The following is a 26,982-nucleotide window of genomic DNA, read 5'->3' on the forward strand; positions in this document are numbered from 1 at the left end:
CAGGGATAGGGTTCTTCTCATTGTGCTGACAGTGAGTGGTCCCATCCGCAAGTCCACCCTGCTGCCTTCTTTCCTGGACAGCTCCACTCCCAGTCTCAACTTCTCCAGGAAGCAGACACTGAAGTGGAGTTGGGAGTGCAAAGGTTTCTTGGAAAGAAATACCTGCAGAGGGGAAAAGGGAGGCATTAGGGTTGAGCCAGCTCAGGGGGTGGCTTGGGAGCACTGGCCATTGTAGGAGTCCCACGCTGAGCAGAAACAGCTGGCAGGGGCTGGGATCACCCGAGAAGAGAGTGACTTGGGTTTGTAGCTAATGGCTGGAGGTTCTAGGTTCACCCTGCTCCTTGCAGCTGGGCTGTGGTCCTTTCCCAGAGGGCTGTGAGCAGCGCATCTCTGCATCTGCACAGAGAGGGTGTCAAGAATCCATCCTTTCCTGGGAAAACCCTCAGCTTTGTCACTTTGGGCTGGCTTGTCAAGAGTAACATACTCTCTTTGGGAGACTGGCATGGTCCTGGCCCTTTTCTGTGAAATGCAGCCCCACCCAGATGTTTAGCATCTTTTCATGTTCTTATTGGTCTTTTGTATATCTCCTTTGGAGAAATGTCTATTCACATCCTTTGCTTGTTTTAAAATTGGGTTCTTTGTCTTTTTATTATTGAGTTGTGATTGTTCTTTATATATTCTAGATACAATTCTCCTCTAAGTGTGATTTAAACTTTTTCTGTAATTTTTTTCCATTTTCTTGTCTTTTGAAGTGCAAAAGTTTTAAATTTTGATGGTATCAAATTTATCTTTTTTTGCTGTTGTTGTTTGTGCTTTTGCTGTCATATAAAAAAAAAATCACCCAATCCGAGGTCTATATGTGTACTTAGCTCTAACTAAGAGTTTTACAGTTTTTGCCCTTACATTTAGGTGGCTTAGATAGTAAAGAATCTGCTTGCAATGCAGGAGACTTGGGTTTGATCCCTGGCTCAGGAAGATCCCCTGGAGAAGGGAATGGCTACCCACTCCAGTATTCTTGCCTGGAGAATCCAACGGACAGAGGAGCCTGGTGGTGGGTTACCATCCATGGGGTCACAAAGAGTCGGACATGACCGAGCAACTAACACTTTCACTTTTTTTTTTTAGGTCTTTGGTCAATTTTGAGTTAATTTTTGTGTCTAGGGTGAGAGAGGGGTCTAGTTTTATTCCTTTGCATTGCATGTGGTATGCAGTTTTCCCAGCACATTTGTTTAAAAGACTGTCCTTTCCTCATTGAATTGTCACAGCACCCTTCTCAAAAATCATCCGATCATTCATATGAGGGCTTATTTCTGGGCTCTCTTTTCTGCTCCATTGATCTCTGTCTCTCCATACCCCAGTTCTGCTCTGTCTTGATTACTGTGGTTTTGTAATAAATTTGAAATTGGGAAGTGTGAGTCCTCCAACCTTGTTCTTCTTTTTCAAGATTGTTTTGGCTATTCTGGGTCTCTTGAATTTCCATATGAATTTAAGGATTCCTTTGTCAATTTCTGAAAAGAAGTCACCTGGGAGTTTGATAAGGATTGTATTGCATCAGAAATACCAATGGTATCAGGGCAATGCAAATAAAAATCAACTTGGGAGAGACTTCCCCGGTGGTCCAGTGGTTAAGGCTCTGTGTTTCCACTGCAGGGGGCACAGGTACGATAGCTGGTTGGGGAACTAGGATATTGCATGCTGCATGGCACAGCCTAAAAATTAATAAATACAATAAAAGATGCTAAGTGAAGGAAGACAGACACGAAGGAAGACATGTTTTGTATGATCCCATTTATGCGAGATGTCTAGACTAGGTAAATTCATAGGGAGAGAATCTGGATTAGTGGTTGCCAGAGGCTGAGGAAATAGGAGATGGGACTGACTGCTTACAGTTTTCCTTTGGGGTGAAGAAAACATTCTGGAACTGGGTAAGGGTGATGGTTGTACAACACTGTGAATTCACTAAATGCCACTAAATTTTACACTGTAACAGGTTGAAATAGTGAGTTTTATGTTATATGAATTTTACCACAATAAAAAAAAAATTAACCTTCACACACAAAATAAAACATTGGGAAAAGAGAGAAGTCTGTGTAATTCCACTGGCCTCAGGTCCCTAACCTGGCTGCAGGAGTGCATGCTATGAGAACTCAGGTGGTGGTCACTTAGGGGAGGGGACCCTGGGGGGGGGGTCTCCAGGGTGATGGGCACAGTTTTACTCCTTGATCTGCTGTTGGTGATGTGGGCGTGTCAGTGCGAGAAGTCACTGAGTTGTGCATTTTTTTTTAAAGTGTGTGTCTTTTTCTTCAAGCACAAGTTAAATGATGAAAATTCAAACAATGCTTCTCTTTTGCTTTTTTATTTTTTACTTCTCTCTTTTTAATGATAGAAGAACAATACATCCATTCGAGAAAATGTGGAAACTCCAGAAAAAGCACAGAGGAGAGGGGAACCAACCTTGAGCTCCCCACCACCTTTCCAGTCTTTTCGCAGACAGCCCTGGGGCTCCAGGGCAGCGGGAGCACGGTAGCTGGAAACTGGTGAAACTGGTGAAACTCTGTGGTTTCTGGCAGATGGATCAAGCCCACTTGGACCTGGTGAGTTGTTCCAGAGCTGGGGGCAGGCCTTCTCTCCTGGTCTCCAGGTCATGTCTTTTAGGTTTAAGTTCCTGCTTTGATTCTTTCTCACGCCCTCAGGTTCATCAGGGAGAGCCCATGGGGCGTCAGGCTCCTAATGAAAAGATTCAACCTTTTGCACTCAAGAGTTGGGCTACCTTTTTGCTTTATAAGCTTTAAAAAAAATAGCATGTGGGTTCTTGGGGCAGGACATTCATTTTGCAAGTGGTTTCTGAATGACACAGTCCATTTTGATAAAAAATATGAGTGGCAAATAAATGCATTGTCATCGTTTAATGGCTAAGTTGTGTCCGATTCTTTGTGACCCCATGGACTGTAGCCCGCCAGGCTCCTCTGACCGTTGGATTTCCCAGGCATGAATACTGGAGTGGGTTGCCATTTCCTTCTCCAGATCTTCCTGACCCAGGGATTGAACTCAGGTCTCCTGCATTGCAGGTGGATTCTTTACCATCTGAGCCACCAGGGAAGCCCAAATAAATGCATATTGGCATGAATTTGGGAAAGGCTTTAATGTGTGAGCCTCTCCCAAAGATGCGATTCGCTGGCTTGTTCTTGACCACTAACCTCATTCTGCACGTGCGACTCCCTTTTGTTTTCCCCAGAAAGGAGCCAGTGACTCATTTCGCTTATTCCCCGTTTTAGGGAATCTGAGGGAAATGACGGGCATCCCAGGCATCTTTTGTATGAGAGCACCAGGTCTTAACCTCAGTGGGAAAGACCATCATTCGAATGATTTTTTCAGAATGTAGGTGGCTGCATCCCACCCAAAGCCTGTGGACACACCTCCCAGAGAGAGGCTGGATGCACCTGAATGCACACCTGTGCAGGTGCGTGCACCATGTGAGCCTGTGTGGGCGTTTGTTTTACTTTTTAAATGCTAAGTGTTTCATGCCTATAAAAGAGTGTATATATCACAATGCAGGGCTTCCCAGGTGGCCCTAGTGGTAAAGAACCCGCCTGCCAATGTAAGAGACTTAAGAGATGTGGGGTTGATCCTTGGGTTGGGAAGATCCCCTGGAGGAGGGCATGGAAACTCACTCCATTATTATTGGCTGGAGAATCCCCATGGACAGAGGATCCTGGAGGGCTATGGTTCATAGGGTCGCAGAGTTAGACACGACTGAAGTGACTTAGCACATATCACAATGCATCTTTTAACTCACAAGAAGAAAGTGAGCGCCCATGTCCCCACCATCCAACCTAAGGAGTAGGGCAACATTAGCACCTTCAAGCCTGGGAACCTTCTTCGGTGGAAGGAATTTCACTCAATCCATCCCCTCCACCTTGCTGGGCTCCTGCCCCTGAGTCTGGGGTGTCTTTGGCTTCAATTCTTCAGGAATGAGGGGAATGCTGCCTGGCCATGTAGGGCAGGGGTGGCAACTCAGGGTCCCTCTGCTCTGGACACTGTCAAGCAGGGCCCAAGTTCCAGCACCAGGTCTGTACACTACAGTTGCTGGACAATCGCCACAAATTAGGGGTTCCCCTTTAGGAAGATGGTTATTAAACACTCATGCTTGTGTGTGCTCACTTGGTCGTGTCCAACTCTTTGTGACTCCATGGACTCTAGCCCGCCAGGCTCCTCTGTCCATGACATTTTCCAGGCAAGAATACTAGAGTGAGTAGCCATTCCCTTCTCCAGTGGATCTTCCCGACCCAGGGATCGAACCCATGTCTCCTGCATTGGCAGGCGTGTTCTTTACTGCGGAGACAATACTCACCAACACCTAACTGAATGATTGATCCTTGGCTTCTAGGACCTTCAGGTTAGTTGGGGTAGTAAAACCTACAAGTATAAAATAACTAGAGAATGTTGATGAGGTCACTTCCAGGTAGTTTATCCAAAAGAACTGAAAGCAGGGGCTTGAAGAGATATTTGCACACCTGTCTTCATAGCAGTGTTATTCACAGTAGCCAGGAGGTGGAAACAATGCAAGTGTCCACCAGAAATGGGCAGAAAGAAAGGGATTTGATGAGAGCAAATTGCTGTGTTGGGGACAGTCCTGGCCTGGGATTTAGGAACTTTGTGTTTCCTTCTATGTCTCCATTTCCTGGTGGCCTTAGGCAAGTCGCTTGCCGTTGCTGGGCTCTGGTTTCTGTCTCTCAGAGAATGAGGGGTATGTTTAAGTCTTTCCAGCTTGGAAAGCTGAGTATGCAAAGCCTCACACATTTCCTCATTGACTTTCACTCAAGTGTGACATTTACAAAAAAACTCCACACGTCAACACATTCTCTCAAACCAAACATGCCATGTAATGCCATTGAATGAGTGGACCACCATTTGTTTATCCATTTCACTGGTGATGGAAATTTGGGTTGATTCCAGTTTGGGGTGAGTCCGAACAGTGCTGCTCAGACTGTTCTGGTTCTTCCACGGGGCACACAGGACTTCCATCTATTGGGTGCAGGTGGAGACTTGCTGGGCCCCAGGCTGAATGCCTGTATGGCTTAAGCAGAAATTGCCAAACAATTTATAAGGTGGTTGAACCAATTCCTACTGTCCCTTGCAGATACTCCTCCTCCTCGCCAACTGATGGTGTCAGTCCTTTTGAGTATGGTCTTTCCGGCAGGTCTATAGTGGGTTTGGTTTGCATTTTCCTGGTGACCGGTGAGGCTGGCCACTTTTTATATTCCAACCAGTCTTTTTATACATGAGAAGTCCTATGTCCATTTCTCTATATTGCATGTAACTTCTCCCACTCTGTGGGCTGCCTTTCCATTCTTTAATGGTGTCTTTTTTTATAATTTATTTAGTTAGTGATTTTGGGTTGCTCTGGGTCTTTGTTGCTGGGAGCGGGCTTTGTCTAGTTGCGCTGAATGGGGGTTACTCTTTGTTGCGGTGTGTGGGCTTCTCACTGTGGTGGCTTCTCTTGTTGCAGAACACGGGCTCAGAACGCTGACTCAGTAGTTGTGGTGCACAGGCTTACGTGCTCGGAGGCATGTGGGATCTTCGTGGGACCAAGGATCGAACCAGTGTTCCCTGCAAGGCGGACTCTTTAATCACTGGAACGCTAGGAAAGCCCCTTCATGATGTCTTTTGATGAGAAGTTCTTAATGTAGTCCAATTTATCAACTTCTTTCCTTTATAATGTTCAGCACCTTTCATACTTATTTTTTAAAAAGACCTTCAAAAAAATGAAAAAATGAATGCCCTGGCAGTCCAGTGTTTAGGACTTGGTGCTTTTCTGGCTGTGGCCCAAGTTCAATCCCTGTTTGGGAAACTAAGGTCCCATAAACTGCATACCACAGCCAAGAAATGGACAAAAACTTTACATGTTCTGAGGTTATAAGCCCGTTTCCTTCTATAAGTTTTATTATTTTACCTTTCACATTAAGCTCTTCAATTTACCTGGAATTGATTTTTTTTTTTTTTGTATGGTGTGAGGTTTGTTTTTCACCCTTACAGGGAGCCATTGTCCCAGGGCCAGTGGTGGAAAAGACCATCCTTTCTCTGCTTCAAGGCATTGTCTGATATGTCATAAGCAGGTTGACTAAACACATGTGAACTGTTCTGAGGCCTCTGTATTCATCTGGCCTATTCATTTATTCTTGCACCAACCCCTCGCTGTCTTAATTTCTATCACAGTTATGATATCTGGTAGTGAAGGCCTTCCAGGGTTGTTCTTCAAGACTACCTTGGCTGTATTTGACTTTTTACATTTCCATATAAATTTTAGGGCTTCCCGGGTGGCACAGTGGTAAAGAATCCGCCTGCCAATGTAGGACAAATGGGTTCAGGCTGATTCAGGAATATCTCAGATGCTTCGGGGCAACTAAGCCTGTGCTCTAGAGCCCATGCTCCGCAACAAGAGAAGCCACGGCAATGAGAAGCCCACACACCACAACGAGGGAGTAGCCCTGGCTCGCCACAACTAGAGAAAAGTCCAAGCAGTAACGAAGACCAGCACAGCCAAAAACAAATAAATAAATAAAATTATACAAAATTTGGCATTTGCATTTCTAAAATAAGCATTACAAACTAAATTCCCACTATGCAATGCTTATCTTGCAGCCCACACATTTTGATATGCTGTATTTTCAGATTTCCCTTGTCAATTTTTTTGACCCATGGGTTAGTTAGATATTTCCAAATATTTGGAGTTTTCATCATTTTGTTATTGATTTTATTATTCTTATTGTTAGCTTATTTGTTTTTATTTTTTGGCCATGTCATGAGGCGTGTGGGATCTTAGTATCCCGACCAGGGATTGAAACCACAACTGCCTGCAATGGAAGAGCAGAGTCTTAACCACTGGGCCACCACTGGGCCAGAGAAGTCCCTGTTATTGATTTTAATTCCAATATAAACAGAAAACATATTCTTGCATGATATCAACCTTTTAAAATTTGTTTGGATTTGTTTTGTGGTCCAGCATTTGCTTTACCTTACTGAGTATACTATGTGCAATAGAAAGGAATGTGTTGGATGTAGTGTTGGATAAATAGCACATCAAGACAGTTCTATTCCTGGGTTGGGAAGATCCCCTGGAGAAAGGAAAGGATACCCACTCTAGTATTCTGGTCTGGAGAATTCCATGGACTATATATATAGTCCATGGGGTTGCAAAGAATCAGACATAACTGAGCTACTTTCACTTTTACTTCACAAGACAATTCAGTGTTGTTCAGATCACTAGTGTCCATCCTGAGATTTTTGCCCATTGATTCAATGGCTGTTATAATCTCCAACAATGGGGACTTCCCTGGAGGGACAGTGAAAAAGAATCTGCCTGCCAATGCAGGAGACATGGGTTCGATCCCTGGTCGGGGAAGATTCCACATGCCAGAGAGCAACTAAGCCCATGCACCACAACTATAGAGACTGTGATCTAGAACTGGGGAGCCACAACTACTGAAGCCCGTGCACCTAGAGCCTGTGCTCCCCAAAAGAAGCCACTGCAGTGAGAAGCCGGTGCACAGCAAAAAGCCCCTGAAGACTCAGTGCAACCAAAAAAGCAAAACTCCAACAATTGTTCAATTATCTGTTGAATTTTTTGTTTAATTCTGTTAATTTTTGCTTCATATGTTTTGAAGCTATGAGGCACATAAATTATGATTTTTGTCTTCTTAATGAGTTAACCATTTTTCATTAGGGTAGTGACTCTTTTTATCTCCGACAAGCACTGTGTTGAGGTCCATTTTATCTGATGTTAATACAGCCTCTCTAGCCTTGTTAACCTGTTAGCATGATACATTTTTCTGAAGTGTTTCTCAAAAATAGCATATGGCTGAGTCTCCCTTTTCTATCTTTTTAATTGAAGTGCTTAATGCTTACCATTTAATATGATGATGAAGTTGGTGAGATTTAGGTCTATTGTCTGTTTATGTTCTTTCTAAAATGTGCTGTTTTGTTTTCTTTTAGATTATCTGAATATTTTCAACATTCTTATTTATTGATCAGATTTTTAACTGTGACTCTGAGTTAAACTTTTTAGTGGTTGCTTTGGTATGTCAATACATATCATTAACTTTTCAGTCTTCTTTGAGTTGACATTGCACCACATCACATAAAACGTAGAACCCTTTCACTAGCCTAGGTCCATTTTTTGCTATAGTTTTGCTATAGTATATTTAAATGCAGGAAAACCTCCCACAATTCCGTGTTATACTTCTGCTTTAAATAGACATGTATTTTAGAGAAATGAAGAGGAAAAATATTCTTTCATATTTATTCTGGTATTTACTGTTTCTGATGCTTGTCATTCTTTCCTGATGACCACTGTCTATCTGGTATCACTTTCCTTCAGTTTGAAGAATTTCTTTCAGCATTTCTTATAGTTCAGGTCCGCTGGTGATGAGTTCTCTTAACTTTCTTATATAGGAAAATATCTTTATTTACCCTCATTCTGGACAGTTTGAAAATTTGACGTTCTACAAAAGGGTTCATGGGCTTTCTTTCCATACTTGAAGGCGTTGGTCTATTTCCTTCTGGTCTCCATAGCTTTGGGGAGAAGTCAACAGTGTCACCGCACTGTTCCCTGCATGAGATGTGTTGTCTTCCTGCAGCTGTTGTTGTTCTTTAGTTGCTCAGTTGTGTCTGACTCTTTTGTGACCCCATGGACTGTAGTCTGCCAGACTCCTCTATCTGGAGATTTGCCAGGCAAGAATGCAATACTGGAACGGGTTGCCATTTCTGTCTCCAGGGGGTCTTCCTGACTCAGGGATCGAACACTCATCTGCTGGGAAGCCCTCTCCTGAAGCTGCTCCTTAGATTTTTCTCTTTACACCTGGCTGCCAGCTGTTTCTGCTGTGCTTGTGCATGATTTTCTTTGATTCTATCTTAGTTGGGGAATTCTGGAATTCTTCAAGTATATAAATTTATGCCTTTCACCAAATGTAGAAAATTCTGGAAATTATTTCTTCAAATACTCTTTCTTGCCTTATCCTTTCCTCTGTTTTTGTGATTTTTGTTGCACAGATGTTGATATTTCGATACTGTTCAGTATTATAGAGATCCCTTATGCTCTTTTAATTTATTCCCCACTCCTTCTTTTTCAGATTGAATAAATTCTATTGATATACCTTCAAGTTTACTGATTTATTTCCCTCCATCATTCCACTTTTCTGTTTCGCTTATTCAGTTAACCGTACGTTTGTGTATGTGTGTGCTAAGTCACTTCAGTTGTGTTTGACTCTCTGTGACCCCATGGACTGTGGCCTGCCAGGCTCCTCTGTCCATGGGATTCTCCAGGCAAGAATGGAGTGGGTTGCCGTGCCCTCCTCCAGGGGATCTTCCCAACCCAAGGATGGAACCTGGGTGTCCCATTGCAGGCAGATTCTTTATCGTCTGAGCCACCAGGGAAGCCCAACTTTATGTTTAGAAAATTTTAACTTTCAGTTATAGAATTTCCTTTATAAAATATATTTTCCAGTCCTCTTTTGTGATTTTTATTTTTATTTTATTTAGTTTTGGCTTCACCATGTGGCATGTGGGATTCTAGTTCCTGACCAGGGATCGAGTCTGTGTCTCCTGCAGTGGAAACTCAAGAGTCTTAACCACTGGACCACCAGGGACATCCCAAGTGTGTCACTGAGTTAAAAAAAAAAATCTTTTCACTTGTTAAAGTATATTTTTCTTTACGTGAGTGATTATAATACTTTAAAATTTTATTTTGCTAATTCTGTTATCTGGGTCATATCATGGATCAATTGCCTATTTTTTTTTTTTTTTCCAGGATGGCTTACATTCTCCTCTTTATTTTGTAATTTCAGATTGTGTCCTAGATATTGTGTTATTTTGTGTTGACACTGGATTCTCCTACACTAACTCAGAGTGTTGATTTTATTATTTCTGTGTTTGTGTTAGCACACAGCAGATGACTTGGTGGGACTGACAGCAAACACTTTCCCTTGGACAGCAGCTCAGATCTCATCTCAGTTCTTTCATTCTTAGCCAAGATGCTTAGAGTCTGTCCTATACCTGTGTTCTAATGTCACCTGGAGATTTAGGCCCAGATTATAAGTAGAATTGGGGTCTCCCCTTCTCTCACTCCTTCCTTTCTGGGATGCCCTCAAATACTTGCCACAGGGTGTCACTACCCCAACTCTATCTCCTGGCTCTCTGGCCAGCAGGCCTGGAGGTGTTTCCTTGGTGTTTATCTGTTGAAGCTGAAGCTCCAATATTTTGGCCACCTGATGGGAAGAGCTAGCTGACTTTTCAGAAAAGACCTTGATGCTGGGAAAGACTGAAGACAAAAGGTGAAGGGGGCAGCAGAGGATGGGATGGTTAGATAACATCACTGACTCAATGGACATGAATTTGAGCACATTCTGGGAGATAGAAGAGGACAGGGAAGCCTAGCGTGCTGCAGTCCATGGGGTCACAAAGAGTTGGACATGACCTAGTGACTGAACAACAATCTGCAGTTAGACTAGAAGCTGTGAAAACAGGCAGCTCACCCTGCCATTCTCTTCTCCTGAGTGTTAACTCCTCTCTAGCATCTGCCTGTGCTCATGACAGGGATTCCAGGTTAAGTGTTATTTTGTATTTTGTCCAGAGTTCATAGTGCTATGGGAGGTCAGTTCAGTAGTTTACATACTGGAAATGGAAGCCTAGCGTGTCCATTTCTGTGAAATGATTTTGCCTGGGATCTTAAAATCCATTTGTATGGAATCTAGATTATCCTGGGGAGAAATGACATTTTTACAATATTGAGTCTTTCAATTTTTGAACTTCGTATATCCCTCCATGTATTTATTTTTTCTGTAATTTCTCTCAATCATGTTTTACAATTTTTTGGTCTGTAGGTCTTGTGCCCTTCCTTCTTAGTTCTGTTATCAGGGTATTTGATGATGCTGTTTCAAGCTAACGATGCCTGCGACCACCAGAAGCTGGAAGAGGCAGGAGATTTCTTCCTCCATTCTCCAGACAGTGTGGCCCTGCTGACACATGGATTTTGGACTTCTGGTCTCTACAATTGTGAGAACAAATTTCTATTGTTTTAGGCCCTCAAGTTTGTGATAATGTTACAGCGGCCCTAAGAGATTCATGGAGCTGCATTTACAATCAGTTATGTGAAGAAGGCTGAGCGCCGAAGAATTGATGCTTTTGAACTGTGGTGTTGGAGAAGACTCTTGAGAGTCCCTTGGACTGCAAGGAGATCCAACCAGTCCATTCTGAAGATCAGCCCTGGGATTTCTTTGGAAGGAATGATACTAAAGCTGAAACTCCAGTACTTTGGCCACCTGATGCGAAGAGTTGACTCATTGGAAAAGACTCTGATGCTGGGAGGGATTGGGGGCAGGAGGAGAAGGGGACGACAGAGGATGAGATGGCTGGATGGCATCACTGACTCGATGGATGTGAGTCTGAACTCCGGGAGTTCGTGATGGACAGGGAGGCCTGGCGTGCTACGATTCATGGGGTCGCAAAGAGTCGGACACGACTGAGCGACTGATCTGATCTGATGTGTTCCTGAGCTTGCCCCTGGATGTGGATCCATTCTTGACCGAGCACAGCCCACTGAGGCTGTGTTGCTCCTTGGGACCAGGGCCTGGTCACCAGCTGCCACTTGGCTGTATGTCTTTTCTTTGTTTTATGGTGTGGTATTTCAGGTGGACAATAAAAGCATAGGTAATATAACAAATGCTGCACATCTTTCACAAATCCAGGGCAACACTGAAATTAGACTTGTGGTTGTTTATTTTTATATTTAAGAGAGCATGTCTGATATTTTCTCTATTTTATTGAAAAGACAATATACTCCTTAATAAACCCGATAGTCCCACACAGCTGCCAGCCTGGGAGGTCTCCTTTTTGCTCATGGCCTTGGACGTTTGCACCGCTGTGGGTGGCAATGATATACTGTTTTGGGGTTCTGGCATTCTCACTTAACAGCAAACATTTTTCCATGTTTAAACCTGGTTTGTATATTGACACTCGTTTTCAGGCCCGTTTTTCTTTTCATGCTAGGTGGAATTTTTGTTTCAAACTACATAAGTCATACGGAAGCTTCTTGTGGTAACAAAACCACGCAGAGATATTCAAAGAAAATGCTCCAGTCCCCAGGGTGGCCAAGGTTAACAGTCTGGCAGCATCTCCCCGCCCTCCATAGGGAGGAGGGGAGGAGCCACGTGGCTACCGCCCCTCCCCCACTCTCCAGGGGGGCAGGTCTCTGCAGGGCGTCAGAGGCGTAAGAGCTGCCTAGGCCGTCGGTAGCCCCCACCTTCCCTTGGGGCGCAGAGACCCGGTCTGGAAGCGGAGTCGCGGCGGAGCGGGGTGGGCAGGGAGGACGGTGCACCGACGCTTCATCTCCCACTTCCTGCCGGACCGGAGGGCGCCCCGGAGGACGCTGGGGGTGATGTCAGCACCGCTGCGGCGAGGAGGCCTGGGCGGGGGAGGGGCCCCAGGGTTGGAGGGGTCCTGGCGGGCGGGCCTCTGTGGGAAAGCAGGAGGGGGCCGAGACGGTACCACCTGCTCCCTTCACTTTAGATCACAGTAACTACAGGGGCGGGCGAGAGGGACCCCACCTCTCCCGGGCCTCACCGTCTCGCGTCGGTCAGTGATTTGCCTCGTAGCACGGCTGTTACTCTTCTGTCCCGACTCCGATCTGGGTGTTCTGAGTGCAGACCACGGTGTACCTCTTTTTCCCACTACGGCACCCGGGGCCTGCTTTTGTTTGGCTCACTTAACATTTTCTGATGAGTTGTCAACATTAAAGATGAGATTTTACACAAATCCCCACATTTCTGCTCTTGCTCGCAAACCACATCGTCGGCCCCCGCTGGGCTCAAAGCGCGGTGGGGATGGGACCCAGGCACCCCGAGTTCAAGGTACCCCCCAGCCCAGGTTTGTTCCAGCACTTCTCTTTCCTGTGTTTTGGGTAGTCAGCTTTAGGTGCAAAATTCCGATTCTCTCTTTACAGGGCTTCCCCGACGCGGTCGCCCGGGAAGGCCCCTTCGCAGGCTCCAACCCCCGCGCTCATTGTCTGAACCCGCCCCGGGAGCTGGGCTCGCGGGGGCCAACGGCTCTTTTGTTAGGCGGGTAGAAAAGATCATTTGTGTGTCAACAGCTTCCCGCATTGTGCTGCGGGCCGTGTGACTGCGGCGCGGCCTATTCGGCCGGAGGCGCTTCTCTGGGTCTACCCCTCCCCCCCCCAACCCCCACCCAAAAGAGAAGAAACCACTAGACATGTCCTAGAATACCATCTTTCGGTGAAAAAAAAAACAAAAAACAAAAAACGCAGGAGAGAATTTCACGTGAATTCTTCCTACAGAGAAGGTGCTCGTAAGGTTATTTTAAATAACTTACTTCGTCAAAAGGACAGAACGGGAGATAAGGACCCCAGGAAGACCTCCAAGCTGGACGCTCCCTTTCCCTACGCAAGCTGCTGGTCCCAGCCGGCACCACCGTCTCACCCAGTGATCTACAGACACTCGAGGCCAGGGGCCGCGCCGCCGGAGGAGATGAGTCACTCTGGCGTGGCCTCGGGCGCCGACCCCTGCCCCGCCCCCGTCGCCCAAGCTGCGGACCTCACGGCGCGAGACGCCCGGTCTCGGGCGGACCGAGGCGCCGGTCCGGGGGGCAGGCCAGCGCTCGCCCCGCCCGGTGCCCCGAGCTTCGGGGCCTGCGCCCGCCCGGGAGCAATGGCGACGACGCCCAGGCTACCTCGCTGATCCGGCCCCCAAGCAATTCCCTCACGGGGTGCCGGGTTCCCGCGGGCTGCGGCGGCTTTAGCGCCGATATAGGCGTCCCCGCTCCCTCGCCCGCCCGCCCGCCCGCCCGCCCGGCGATCCCGTCAGCTCCGGCCGCAGCCATTTTGGAGCAAGCGGAGACAAAGAGCCAGTCATTGCTGCCGCCCCCACCAGGCCCCGGCCGCGGTCCCCGCCCGTCTTGTCCTCCGGGTCGTCGGCCTCTGGCCCGTCTGGCAACCTGGACCCCAACAACCCCGCCAGCCCAAGGACGCCCGGGCCCTTAGCCCACTAGCCCGCGACCCCCGGCCGCCCGCCCGCGCCCCGGCTTCTGCCGCTCGCAGCCATTGGCCGCGCCTTTTAAGCGCACGGCGCGGCCAATCGCGGGACGCCGGGCAGCCGGGCGGGGGGGTGCCACGGCCAATGGTGAGGCGCCGAGCGGCGGGCGGGGGCGGGCACGCCGCCGCGCCTGCGCACCGCGTTGCCACCGCCCTCCCCCCCGCCCGGCCGCCCGCGCCCCCCGCCCGGCCGCCGCCCCCGCCCCGCCCGGCGCGCGCCGCCCCCCGCCCGCCCCCGCGGCCGCCCGCCCGCCCGCCCGCCCGCCCGCGCGGAGCCTCCTCCCCGCCCAGCGCCGGCCGAGCGGCGGCGGCGGCGGGCCGAGGAGGAAAGATGGCGGCGGGCTCGGATCTGCTGGACGAGGTCTTCTTCAACAGCGAGGTGGACGAGAAAGTGGTGAGCGACCTGGTGGGCTCGCTCGAGTCGCAGCTGGCGGCCAGCGCGGCCCACCACCACCACCTCGCGCCCCGCGCGCCCGAGGCGCGGGCCGCGGCCGCCGGCGCGCTCGGGAACCATGTCGGAGCCGGAGCCGTGCCGGCCGAGGGCGCGCCCGCAGCGGCGCCGGAGCCGCCCCCCGCAGGTAGAGCGCGGCGCGGCCTGAGCGCGGGCGGCCGCCGGCCGGGCCCGCGTCCTCACCGCGCCGCCCCGCTTGTCTCCGCAGGGCCCGCCGCGAAGCTGAACGCGCTCGAGGCCGGCGCGGGCGCCGGGGCCGGAGCCGGAGCGGGCTCCGCGGCCGGGGCCTGCCCGCCGGGGGCAGCGGCCGCGCCCGAGCCCGCCGCCAAGCCCGCCGCCCGCAACGGCCCGCCCGGCGGCCCCGGCGCCGCGCAAACTTTGAATGGGAGCGCCGCGCTGGGGAACTCGCTCCGCGCCGCCGCCGCACCTGCTGTCAGCCTGCTCCACAACGGGCCCGCGCCCGCGCCGCCGCCGCCCAAGCCTGCCGCCGCCACTGTCATCCAGACGCCGCCCTTCCTCGGCGCCCCCGCCGCGCCCGCGCCCCGCGCCCCCTCGCCCCCTGCGGCCCCTGCGCCCGCCGCGCCCCCTGCGCCCGCCGCGCCCGCCGCCGCCGCCCCGCCGCCGCCGCCGCCCGCGGCCGCCAGCCTGGCCCGGCCGCCCGGGCCCCCGGCCGGACCCCCGGCAGCCGCGCAGAACGGGGGCAGCGCCGCGCCCGCGCCCGCCCCCACGCCCGCCCCCGCGCCCGCCCCGGCCCCGGCCCCCGCGCCGGCGCCCGCTCCGGCGCCCGCCGCCAACAGTCAGCCCGGGCCCGCCGCCGCGCCCGCGCAGGTGGCCAAGGCCGACTCGCCCAAGACCGCGCTGCAGCCGGCGCCCCAGCCGCCGCAGACCCTGGCGACCAGCTGCCCGGCCGGCGCGGGGTCCGGCATGATCCTCGGGCCAACTATGCAAGGGGCGCTGCCCGCCGCCGCCGGCCTCCCGCCGCCGACCCCGGGCACCCCCACCGGGCTGCCCAAGGGCTCGGCCAGTGCGGTGACCCAGAGCCTGCCCAGGACGCCCTCGGCCACCACCGGGGGGATCCGGGCCACGCTGACGCCCACGGTCCTCGCCCCACGCCTGCCGCAGCCGCCGCAGAACCCCACCAACATCCAGAACTTCCAGCTGCCCCCAGGTGAGTGGCCGCGCCGCCGAGCGACTGTGTGTGTTCCCCAGCCGGGAGTCCAGGAAGTTGTCGGGCTGGCAGGACGCGGAGGTCATGAGCTCTGCCGGTGCGTTTCTGCCCCGGTCCGGGCCGGTCCCGGGCCTGTATGTGCTCGAGTGTTGCGTGATGTGGCTGCGGGGGCCTCTTAGCTGTGCCGGGCTTGGCTTCTACTCTCCGCTTTACGTTGGGGAACTTTCTCTGTCGGGACTTCTGCCGAGTGGGCCCTCTCCTCTCCTCCTGGCCTTCTGTGTCCCTGCCCGGTGCCCCCACAGTGGACAGCAGTAGCAGCTGGCGCTCTGGGGACAACTTGCTGGGTTATTCACTCTGGGCCGGTGATTTCCCCATGCTTGGCTCTTCTCTCCCTGGTTTCTGGAATCAGGCATATGGTTTGTGTCCTCACTGAACTCTTCTGCTCTGTTACTGGGCTGGTCTGTGATTGGTGTCCCCTTCTGGTGGTCTAGGGACCCCCTTTCCCGGTGAGGTCAGGGGAGTGACGCCCCCTCCGTGAGGCTGGGCAAGCCTGCGTGGAAAGCATTTGCTCCCCTGCTGACACCAGGATGGCAGAGTTCCCAGGTGAGCTTGTAGGGATCCCGGGGCACACACCCTTCCTGGTCACAGCCCTTGCCTCATGCGGCTCCTGCAGTCGTTTTTCAGCACTTCCCGTAGTGGCCGTGTGGTTCTGCACGGAGTCCTCACTTGGGGGACGCCCGGCTACTTTGATTGTTACCGATGCAGTCAGCGGTGGGCTGGGGCTCCCTGGTCAGTGAGTCCTTTGGAGGTACAGATGGCGTAGGAGGACAGGCAGCGTCTCGGAACCCATCTTCTGTCCTCTGGGCAGCTTTTTAAGGCTTTCTAGGTCCCCATGGCATTAAGTGTGTCCCATTGCTTTCTTTCGGGCTTCCTGGGCAGAGAGAACCCCAGCACTGGAGGCTCCCAGTCTCTGCTTCCATCCCTGGCCTCGCCTGCGTGGACGCAGAGCGCTCCTCCCCTGCCGTGTAGTAACATGTGCTGGCGGCAGGAGTAGTGGAAACAGCACCGCCTGTGTGTGCGTCCCCTCGTGCTTTCTGAAGCAGCCGTTGGTCACCTTGAGAGGATTTCAGCGTCTTAGAAGGAAGGTCTTGCTTGTCACAGTGCCGTGAGGTTTGGAGCGGTGGCGGCACCTGGCAGGGATCTGATTTCACACCACTTCAGGGAGGAGGCAAGGTTCCAGCCAAGAGTGCTGTGTTTGGGGGTGGTCGTGAGGGCTGCCCTGCTCCCAGAAGGAGGTGATGTAAAATAGGTACCTGAGAGGTGCAGGGTGCCTCTTACAACACGCTTTGTTTTTGAGTTTGTAGGAGGGTTTCATTAAAGGTTCTGTTTTGCTCATTATGTGTATTTTGACCTTTTAGTGGAAAATATGTTTGATCTTTAGTGACGCTTAAAAAAGAGAAGTCATAGTGGTAGCAGGTTATGTAAAACGTCAAAATACTTTTCAGTTACTCATTAAAGTATCTTCTCAGTGGTCCTCAGCGCCTGCCCCACTCTTGGCCAGGACAGTTCCCTGCATGACGCTTTTGTTCTGAAAACTGTCAGTGAAGTTTGTGAGTCAGTGGAGCTGGTGAGGCTGGCGCTGTGCCCGGGGAGGAGGCCCCCCGGGGCACTCGTGTGATGCCTGTAGGTGTGGCGGTTTGGGGCTGACTGGATCCCCTCGCCTCTGCATAGGTGCAGCCTGCACTGCCTGCTGCCTTCTGGGGGAGGAAGCTGTGGTTCTGAAAGGGCGCCTCTGTCAGCTCTGTCATGATTGACCCTGGACGCACTTTCATCTCCTGTTCTACCGGCGGTGTTAAGGATGTCTGCATGTGACAAGTAGGCGACTCCTTGAAGAAAACTGTAAAAGCGCTGACTCTTTGCATGAGTTCTCATGAGTCTTTGCGGTAGTCCCGTGTGTGCGTGTGTGTGTGTGAGCAGAGAACAGCTCATGTTGACATTTGGGTGACAAATGTGGAGAGCTGTGCTTTAAAGGGGCCAAATGCTTTCTAGAAAATAAAAAACTCAGATCCATTTCTTCATGCTTCCCCTACCCCCACAGTCGATCCACTAATTTGGAGCTCTGATTAATAAAAGCAGGAGCAGAAAAAGCATTGTTAAAACTATTATCAGTTTCCCACAACAAAGTACTTTCTTTTAAATAGTACAAATTAATTCTATAAATCAAAGTGAAAGATTATGAATATTCTAGTTACCTCATGTAATTGAGTGATCGGAAGATACTAAGTTCTACTTGAGGTCTCCTGTTTATTGAAAGCTGTCATCATAAAAATGTATAAAGCGGAGGTGGAATTAACTTGTGAAAATAGCTATCGCTTGGCTGATAATACACTCTGGTTAGTACTCAGGGGTTAGGGGTGGGCAGGGTTTTCAAAGCTACACATAGGTGTCAAGTGAAGTAACAAACTGTTGGCAATTGGAGTATGGGCGAGAGAGGCCTGCCCCGCCGTCAGGGGTGGTGGTGGTGGAAACAGGGACAGAGGCTTCACTGAGTCCCTGAGGGCCGGCAGGCCTTGCGTGTCTCATCCTCCCAGCCCACTGTGAGCTCCTGTTGAATTTGGTTTCAGCAGATTCAGTTATGATGTCTTTGTCAGGATGGTTTTGTAAAGAGATGTTGATGTTATTATGATTAATTTACTTGTTTGAAGGTACCAGAGTCTCAGTTTTAATCTGCTGTGGGGAATATTGAGAACATGTAAGTCTTCAGAGAGATTGTTGCAGCAAAGGCGGTGGTCCCAAGAACAGTGAAGAGCACTAGTTAGTTCTGTACGGCTTAGAGTAGTCATAACATAAAAGTAATATTATGATTATGGTTGAAAGGAGAGAAAAGTGATATGACACCAAAATTATCATGTGCGCAAATGGTTTTAAGAGATCTTTTCAGATAGGTGTTACGTTAGAGATGCTCGTTTCTAAAGGTTATCTTTTCGTTGGCAAGTTTGCACTTTCAGTAGTGTGTGTCTCTGTCTGTTCTGCTTTCACGGAGAATTTGTCCTCCTGTGATGCTCAGGTTTGGCTGAAGTACAGTTCTCATTCCAGGAGAGAACGCCTTTCCTCCATACCCTGGCTTCGGGACGATTGCATGGGGCTGACTTAAGATAAGCAGTCTTGAGGTGGCTGCGCTTGGAAAGACGAGATCTAGGGTAGGGTTCCCATCCTTGGTGAATGGAACTGTTGGATGGTGGGGAAAGAGGAAGAGTCTGGGGGCCAACTGCTGTGTAGACTGGGTTGAGTTCCGGGATGGCGGACCCTGAGCAGGATGGTAGGGCTTGAGGCTCAGGATGTTCTGGTGGCCGACTTCTGCAGAAGTGTTTGGCACAAGGGATAGCCTTAGGTGTTTATATGTTGTCACTTGAGGGCACTCTTCACCTGGGACAGAATACATGGTTCTGGGGGCCTCCGTTTCCCCAGGTAGAAAGTGGGCTTGACCCTGTTGTGAAGGCTGTGAAACTGCATTGGGATGAACCGTGCACGTCTGTCAAGAGGTGTTTATTCACATGCTGTCTCAGCTCCCTGGCCTTTGTCATCAGCTTCAATCAGTACTTCCTATGGATGTAGCCGAGTCTACAGGATGGCTTTATTCCCATCAAAACTGCGCCCAGATGGGATAGGTTCTCAGCACCCAGGGAGCCTGGTTCTGATGCTCTGCTCAGCGACAGAAGAGGTGATGTCTCTGAGTCACTTCCCCACTGCCAGCTTTGGGGAGGCCCTCAGTGGACAACAGGTGGTCCCTGCTCCTCGCTCTCTGCCCCACCTTCTGTCCTGGCTGTCCCTATCTCTTTAGTGTGGACATAGCTGTCTTGGTGATGTGGTCTGGGATGATGTCCCATGCCCATGTGGGTGTCTTTGGACTGATGATCCTCACATTTTAGCAGCAACCAGGAAAGGTACCCCCAGGCCTTCTGGGGATGTCTCTTCCCACTGCTCACTGTGCTCCAGGGCAGTGAACCCTGCCCTAGTCATGGAGTCACCAGAGTCTGAGAAGTTTGACAACAGTCAGTCCTGCTGCAGGAGGGGTGAGCCCTTATCTGTTAGGGCTCTGGAAGGAAGCATTGAGGAAGATGGTCTTCTGGCTGGTGGGTGGCCATCCTGTCTCCCTGGACTGTGGGGGTGGAGCCTGGGCTCCTCAGATACCTTCACAGTTGCTGACCGGTGGGCTCTGGGCCCCCAGCGATGGGGTGGGATCAGAACAGGACTGGCCGGTTCTGCCCTGCCCTAGCTCAGGAGGTGGCAGTGGGAGAGAGCAGTAGGGGCGGGTGCACCTGTTTGTTTCTTTGAAATCGTAATGAGATGACGGTGGTTCTGACGTGCTTCTTGAGCCCATTGCAGTGTGTAAATGTAAGCTTTCCTCATCTTAAGTGATAGGTCTGAGGAAAGCTTTTTTATAAATCACTAGTTGCGTGTGAGTTGATCAAAACATAATTAAAACTGTTTTTGAAAATCTTGAAGCAGAGATTTGAAAGGACTCTGGAGAAACTTGCCTGAGCTTTGGGGTAATTTGCATCGTTCTCAGAAGCACTTTTCCTGGTCTTCAAGTTGATAACGAGCAGGAGACTCAGGTTTTCCAGGTTGTCTTGACTGACTGAGTTGCTGCTTGGGGCTCTCACCTCTGAGATTTGTCTTTGGCTGGAGGTTGGCAGCCTATTATTTAATCAGGCTTTTGATAGTAACAGGACAAACTGAGAAAGAAAAACAAGGGAGAGGGGAGCTGTCTGCAACAGGACCCTCCGTCCTGCATGCTGTGTGCCTGGCAGGTGACTGCGTTGCGCTGTTTCGTTTCGGGCCTGAGGGGTCATGGCTCCTGGTCTGTAAATTACAAACACTGCACTTCAGACCATCTTAGAATAATTGCTCTTTAACGCCGAGTGAAATAGATTAAGTGCTATAAAATTATGTTTGAAAATTGGAAACTTTGTATTTCTAGGATAGGGCCATGCAAGCTTTAAATTAACAGTTTTGAATTTTACATATCCTCAAATAGCTATGCCAAGAAATTAAAACCTTCAGAAGACAAAATTGTCCACAATTTAGATTCCTCCCTTGCTCCCAGGTTGAGAAGCGCATGGATGCCACACCTGTTTCTTGTCTGGCTGCCCGCCTGGCTGCGCTGCTGCTTGGGGGTGGGTGGAGGCCGTGCGTGGGTGGAAGGGGGAGCCCCCCACCCTCCCAGCGTGGGCTTCCTGATGGACGTGACGCAGGCCTGTGAGCGCAGAGCCCCTCTGCAGCCCTGTGGGCCTGTGAAGCTGGGTCGGACATTTGTCCTTCCCTCCCGAAGTTAGAGCCTGGATGGGACCTTTCTTTGTTTTCCATGTGGCCTGGGAGGATGGGACATGCCTGCTGATGTTGAGCCCCAAACTTGGGAGGTACGTGACCAGGTGAAGAGGAGGGTGCAGGGGGTTGGTGCTGATGCTGGGGAACCTGTGTCCTGGAGGGCTTGGTATCATCTGAGTATCGTCCCGCTCCAGAGATGGGGAAATCCTAAAACAGTTCTTCAAATTGGATGTTGGATTTCAGAACTTGGGGGCAAGTGGTAAGAAGGTTCTACCTCGTGAGTGACTTGTTTTGGGGGTTAGTGGCCTGAGTGGACACTGAATGGACAGGGCAGGACTCAGAGACCTCAGCCCCCTCCCCAGTGCTGGGCATGGCCGGCCTGCTGGTCAGGCAGAAAGAGGCCGGTGGGGTCAGCAAGGAGGCCGTGGGCTTTGGGGAGGAAGTGTATACTGTGCTTACACCTGAGTCTCGGGGTCGGGGGGAGAAGGCAGCTTTTCTGCTCTTTGTGCTGAAGTACGTGGACAGCCACTCAGGAAAGGTGTTTAAAGGAGTTTATACAGCTCTCACAGTGGGCTCATAGACATGAAGTTTATTCAGATGGACGCCAGGCGTTAGTGAGCTTGGCACGAAAGAGACAGGCCTGTGTCGAGCCTGTTTGATCTTGTAAAAATGCTGTAAAATAGTAGCGTCGTACGTATCAAGGTGACGATTCGAAGAGTTAAAAAGGAATATGTTCTTGATTTTTTAAAAATAAATATGTTATACAAATTGTTGGTCACTTGAAAATGATTTCTTTACCCACCTGTTTTTTCAGATCATAAAATTAGTTTTATTCATTATAGGAAGTTTGGAAAGAAAGGGAAAGTGTAAGGAGGGAAAAAGACGTCACTTATAACCTCACTTGTCAGCCAGGTCTCATTTTGGCGATGTCATCTCAGCCCGTGTTGGGTGCAGAAGTGCTTCTAACTTTTGCGGAACCGGGGTCACCCCATAAGGGCCACCTTCTCCTGCCTGTTTTGGGTTGGCTCCCACCCCTCGGTGGTCTTTGACGTTCCCTTTGTCCACCTGGTGCCCCTTTGCCTCGGGCCAGCACTTCATCTCAGCGCCGTGACACCTGCGGTGCTCATGTCCACTGGTCATCATGGCCGTCCCGTGTCCACTCTGTGTGCGCCTGCTGTGCTGAACATTTTCAAGTCTTTGATACTGGTGTCCTTTGAAGGACTCAACTGTTTATGCTTTTAAAACCGTGGTGTTTAGAAACGTGGCCAAAATGTGACTTTTTAGAAACCAGCGGTGTTCTAAAGATTTTCTTTAGCAAGTTGTATCTGGTTTCATGTCTGGATTGTTAAACCATGTGAGGGTAATTAAGCCCTTGGTTGATGGAGGTGTTGGTGGAGACCGTGTCCTGCTTTCCAGGCATGGACTGAGCCAGTGAGCCAGGCTGCTGTGGATGCCAGCTGGAGGCTGGGGCCCCAGACCCACAGAGCCCCTGCTGTTGGGGGCTTGGTTTTGCGGGTTTCTCACCCCAGGTTGATGGAGTGGACAAGGGACCAGAAGGCCTTCCGAGCAGGCAGTTGAGGCCTGGGTGGTGAGAAGGGAGCTGCATGCTGCCGGGTACCTGGCTTCAGGAGAGGAAGGGGCCAGTGCAGGGACTTAAGAGCAGGTCAGGGAGGAGAGCCCAAGTTGGGGGAGCCATGGGAACTGGCTGGGGGCCGGCTGGTCACAGAGCTGTGCATTCAGAAGTGCTAGGGGTTGAGTTGATCCCAGGGTTCTCAGCAGGGTGGTGGTTGGATCTGAGCTGTGTATGGGAGCACTTTCTGTGTGTGGGATACAGGGGTGAGGTAGGTAGAGGCAGCTTGGCCAGCAGGGGTTGGTGGTGGCCAGGGCAGCATCCAGGCCTACGCAGGTAGTTGGGCCTGGGACGCCAGTGTCGACACGGAGCATGGTGGACCTACTGATAGTTTGGAGGTCAGGGGTAAGGACAGGGCATCCTGAGGGGAGTGAGGTTGGGGACTGTGGTGGCATGAAAGAAGGTGGAACATTCCCTGGGGGCCAGTGGCGGTGGGCACAAGTGTGCTTGTTTGGACATGTTAAATTTGAGATGCCTGTTTGTGGAGGAAACGGAGGGAGTTGAATATAAGCAGAAGATTGAGGGAGAGGTCGGAAGAGGTCAGAATTTGGGAGTCGTGGTGTTTGATGAAATTTTTCGTCGTGGGGTCACCCCCACGGGAGCCTCAGTGCAGATCCAGAGAGAGAGGGCTACCTTCTGGGAGAAGGTGGAGAGGGGCAGACCCTGTTAGGCAGAGGGTGAGGAGGAAGGGGGGTGTCTGAATGCTGCCAGCCCTTCTGGGGAGAGTATTTTGTGATGTTGGACCTTGTCACTGGGGAAGTGCTGTCCACTGGCCTCCCTGCCTTATTATGAAGACCCTTTAGAATGAATGTCAGTGCTCTCCTTGTGGGGCTCGAGTCAGTGAGCCCAGGTGTGTGCAGTCCTTGACTCCTGCCACATGCCAATGGGTAGGCATCTGTAGGTCTTCAGGGGCCTGTCCGTTTCTGGAGCTGATGGTCCCCTGCAGATGACCTCCTTTGAAGATGCTGAGACTGGAGGTGAGTCGCTTTTCAAGGACCTAATGGCCACTTACCAAGGGGCTGGGCATCCAGGGTGCTGCCCTCCTTACAGTACGCCCTCTGGGCTGTGCCCACTGGAGAGGCTGGTGTTTGGGACCAGGCTTTGTGCAGGGAAAGTCCGCATGTGGAGAGGCTGTCCCATGGAGCATGCTCGCCTCCTGTCTGGAGAGCAGGTGTGGCAGGGCGTGGAGTGCCCGGCTGTGGGCTTCTCCTGGTGCCAGGAACTGTGCTCCATGGTCCTGGCTTTGAAAGGCCCCTCACAGCCCCTGCAAGTGCTCTGGTTGAGGCCACCCTGCTGACTGGGAGGGTGAGCGGTCAGGAGGCACCCTGGCCTCGAGGGGCAGAGGCCGTGGCTCCTCCGGCTGGGCCCTGAAGGCATAGAGCTGTCTCGGTGGACAGTCAGTGGCCCTGTTCGTGGCCCTGCAGGCCAGGTTGGTGGTTCCAGAGCTTGGCCGCTCATCGATCAGCAAGCATGAACTGAGCACCAAGTTCAAGTCCGACCTGGTGCTGAAGCAGGACTGTCCTGCCCTCAGGGATGGGCGGGGAATGGCTGAACCTCTGCAGGTCAGTGGGGGTGGGGCGAGTGGAACGTCATTTCTGAGTTGCCGTGTCATTAGTCACTCCCTCCCTTGGTGTAATTTCTCAAAATAGGCTTTCTGCCTGTTCTGTTCAGTTCTGGATGCACCGCAGTTCCCTCTGCTGCTTTGGACTGATTAGATAACAAGTCAGGTTTCATGCCGCTTAGTGACGTGTTTTGCAGTTAAACTCAGTTCAGAATGTCCACCTTGAAAGTCCTCGGGTGATGAAGACAGCCTCCAGCTGGGCCACGGGAATGATGGGCAAAGAGCTGGTTAGGGATCGTGTGGGTCCAGGCAAGGCTGCCAACCTCTGTGTGCCTTGGCAGCCTGGCCTGGGCCCTCGTGGGCCGACGGCTTTCCTTCCACGCTGAGCAGTTGGGAAACCACACGCCTCTGTGAATGTCTCTGAGGCTGCGCTTGGGGGTAGTGTTGGCTTGGTGACCTTGGGGACTGCCGGCCTGCTGGGGACCTGCCACCCTAGAGAGAAGTGTCCTGTCCCGGCCTAGCCTAAGCAAGGTGAGACAGGCCGTGCGGAGACGCGTGGGCACAAGCAGAGCTGAGCATCTGGGCTCCATTCCCTGGGTCAGCACGGTTGGCCAGCACGAGTACCCCGTGTGCAGGGAGAGGGGGGCCCAGGGTGAGCCCACTTCCATGGCTGTGCAGGGACACTGCTGGGATCAGTGTGTTCCCCCCTGTCGTGTGTCGTGTGTTCCTTTACTTGAGGGCAGTTGTCCAGAGGATGGGCTTTAACCCTCTGAAGGTGTGGCTTCTGAACCCCGGCCCCCAGCAGAGCAGGCCCTTCCTCAGGACCATGGGTCTCTCCCTGAGGCTTGTCTCGAGGAGCCGCAGCCAGCAGGGCAGGTGTTCTGAGTCTGTGTAGGTGGGACTTCCTGGGAATTACCCGTGGGGCTCATCAGTGAAGCAGGGCGCCTGGGCCTTGCTCTGCCTCGACTTCCGCATTGGCATGGCGCTCATGTGGGGAGTCCCGGAGACCTGGGGTGTTTGTGGACAGTCCATTGTTTAGCAGACTGGCCGAAACTTCAGGAAGCATTGGTTGAGACAGAAACCAGTGGAGGGCAGGATGTGTGTTTGGATATGAGGTGTGTAGAGTTGAATTAGTCACAGTCTCCGGTCGTTTACCAGTTAAATAATCACCTGTGACAACCCTGGCAGGACACCTGGGTCCCTGCCTGCCTCCCGTGTACCTGTCGGGATCCTACCTCCCCAGCCGCAGCAGCCCGTGTCCCCACTTGTGGTCACCACACCCTCGTTTTCCCCTCCTACCCGCTTGGGGCACCTTGCTATATGTAGCCGAACCATGTGTTGGATTTTGTTGTCACTCTGTAGGGAGAGCCGTGCCGTGGGCCATTTTCTGGGACCTTGGGTGTTATGGTGCAGGGGTGCTCCTCCTGTAGGGTGGGTGGTGGTTTGTTGCATGGGGACCCTTGCCCCGGTCTCCAGTAGGGGAGCAGGGGACACAGGCCTGTTGTGAGAGGAGTTGTCATCCAGGAAGCATTGCCACTTCCCAGCAGCGTGTGGGACATCCTGCGAGCAGGCCAGTGACTCCCTTAGGAAAGGCACGTGCTTGGTTCCAGAAGTTTGAGTTTGGGTCGTCTACCATATGAGTGTGAGTCAGGAAGTGGCTTCAGGGCTGGGACCTAGAAAGGTGTTCTTAAAAGGGGGATTGCTCTTCACACCACAGGGACGGTGTGCTCACCTGGTTTGGGGGAGGGTAGGATAGCCGGGAGAAGAGAAGCTGCCAGAGACGGGTTCTGGGTGTTGTGACCCCTGGAGGGTGAAACAGGTGGAGTCCTCGAAGGATGCTGTGGAGGAGAGAGGGCAGCATGCGTTCCAGCCAGTGGACTGCCAGGGGATTCCTGCAACCTCCTGTCCATCTACTCTCTCCTCCTCTTGTGAGCTTAGTACCTCTTAGGTTCCTTTACTCTTGGTTTAGAGGGTCTTGGTATGGGAGGAGATTGTTCCACTATCAGCCAGTCACTCAGAGGCTGTTTCGCAGGTGGGGTTTGGGGCTCTACCCTGGACTGTCCAGTTCAGTTCAGTTCAGTCGCTCAGACGAGTCTGACTCTTTGCGACCCTATGAATTGCAGCATACCAGGCCTCCCTGTCTATCACCAACTGCCAGAGTTTACTCAAACTCATGTCCATCAAGTCGGTGATGCCATCCAGCCATCTCATCCTCTGTTGTCCCCTTCTCCTCCTGCCCCCAATCCCTCCCAGCATCAGAGTCTTTTCCAATGAGTCAACTCTTCGCATGAGGTGGCCAAAGTATTGGAGTTTCAGCTTTAGCATCAGTCCTTCCAGTGAACACCCAGGACTGATCTCCTTCAGAATGGACTGGTTGGATCTCCTTGCAGTCCAAGGGACTCTCAAGAGTCTTCTCCAACACCACAGTTCAGAAGCATCAATTCTTCGGTGCTCGGCTTTCTTCACAGTCCAACTCTCAGCAAAGAAGTACAGAAGGCAAACTAGCACACGGAGAGACGCTCCGCATAGTATGTCATCAGGGAAACCCCAATCAAAGCAACGAGATGCTACCACACTCCACACAGAAAGGCCGAAACCCAGAACACTGACACCACCGAGTGCTGGGGAGGGTGTGGGGCAACAGGAGCTCGATCCCCACGGGCGGGCGTGTGGGATGCACAATCCATACATGACCACTGGAAAAACCATAGCCTTGACTAGACGGACCTTTGTTGGCAAAGTAATA

The 26,982-nt window shown here is 51.6% G+C and overlaps 2 protein-coding genes across 4 annotated transcripts in view; one reads left to right on the top strand and one right to left on the bottom strand.

Annotated features, from left to right (window-relative positions):
• Window positions 1-11,754: 11,754 nt before the first annotated feature.
• On the bottom strand, window positions 11,755-13,887 carry LOC139186420 (laforin-like). Its single transcript, XM_070800664.1, has 4 exons — window positions 13,771-13,887; window positions 13,381-13,733; window positions 12,616-12,688; window positions 11,755-12,507 (listed from the first exon to the last, which is right to left on the bottom strand). The coding sequence occupies exons 1-4, from the start codon at window positions 13,885-13,887 to the stop codon at window positions 12,274-12,276; spliced, it is 777 nt and encodes a 258-aa protein (XP_070656765.1). The 3' UTR covers window positions 11,755-12,273.
• A 450-nt stretch (window positions 13,888-14,337) lies between these two features.
• TAF4 (TATA-box binding protein associated factor 4) overlaps window positions 14,338-26,982 on the top strand; it is a 65,337-nt gene continuing 52,692 nt past the window's right edge. Inside the window, exons 1-2 of one of the 3 annotated variants that reach the window (XM_070801343.1) lie at window positions 14,338-14,676; window positions 14,758-15,717. In XM_070801343.1, coding sequence (XP_070657444.1) covers window positions 14,430-14,676; window positions 14,758-15,717 — 1,207 coding nt within the window. In that variant the 5' untranslated portion in view covers window positions 14,338-14,429. Of the gene's footprint in view, window positions 15,718-26,982 lie in introns of all 3 variants that reach the window. The other 2 variants (XM_070801342.1, XM_019972087.2) reach the window with 2 other exon arrangements.

This window comes from Bos indicus, chromosome 13 (genome assembly GCF_029378745.1).
Source record: "Bos indicus isolate NIAB-ARS_2022 breed Sahiwal x Tharparkar chromosome 13, NIAB-ARS_B.indTharparkar_mat_pri_1.0, whole genome shotgun sequence".
In the NCBI taxonomy this organism is placed as follows: domain Eukaryota; kingdom Metazoa; phylum Chordata; class Mammalia; order Artiodactyla; family Bovidae; genus Bos; species Bos indicus.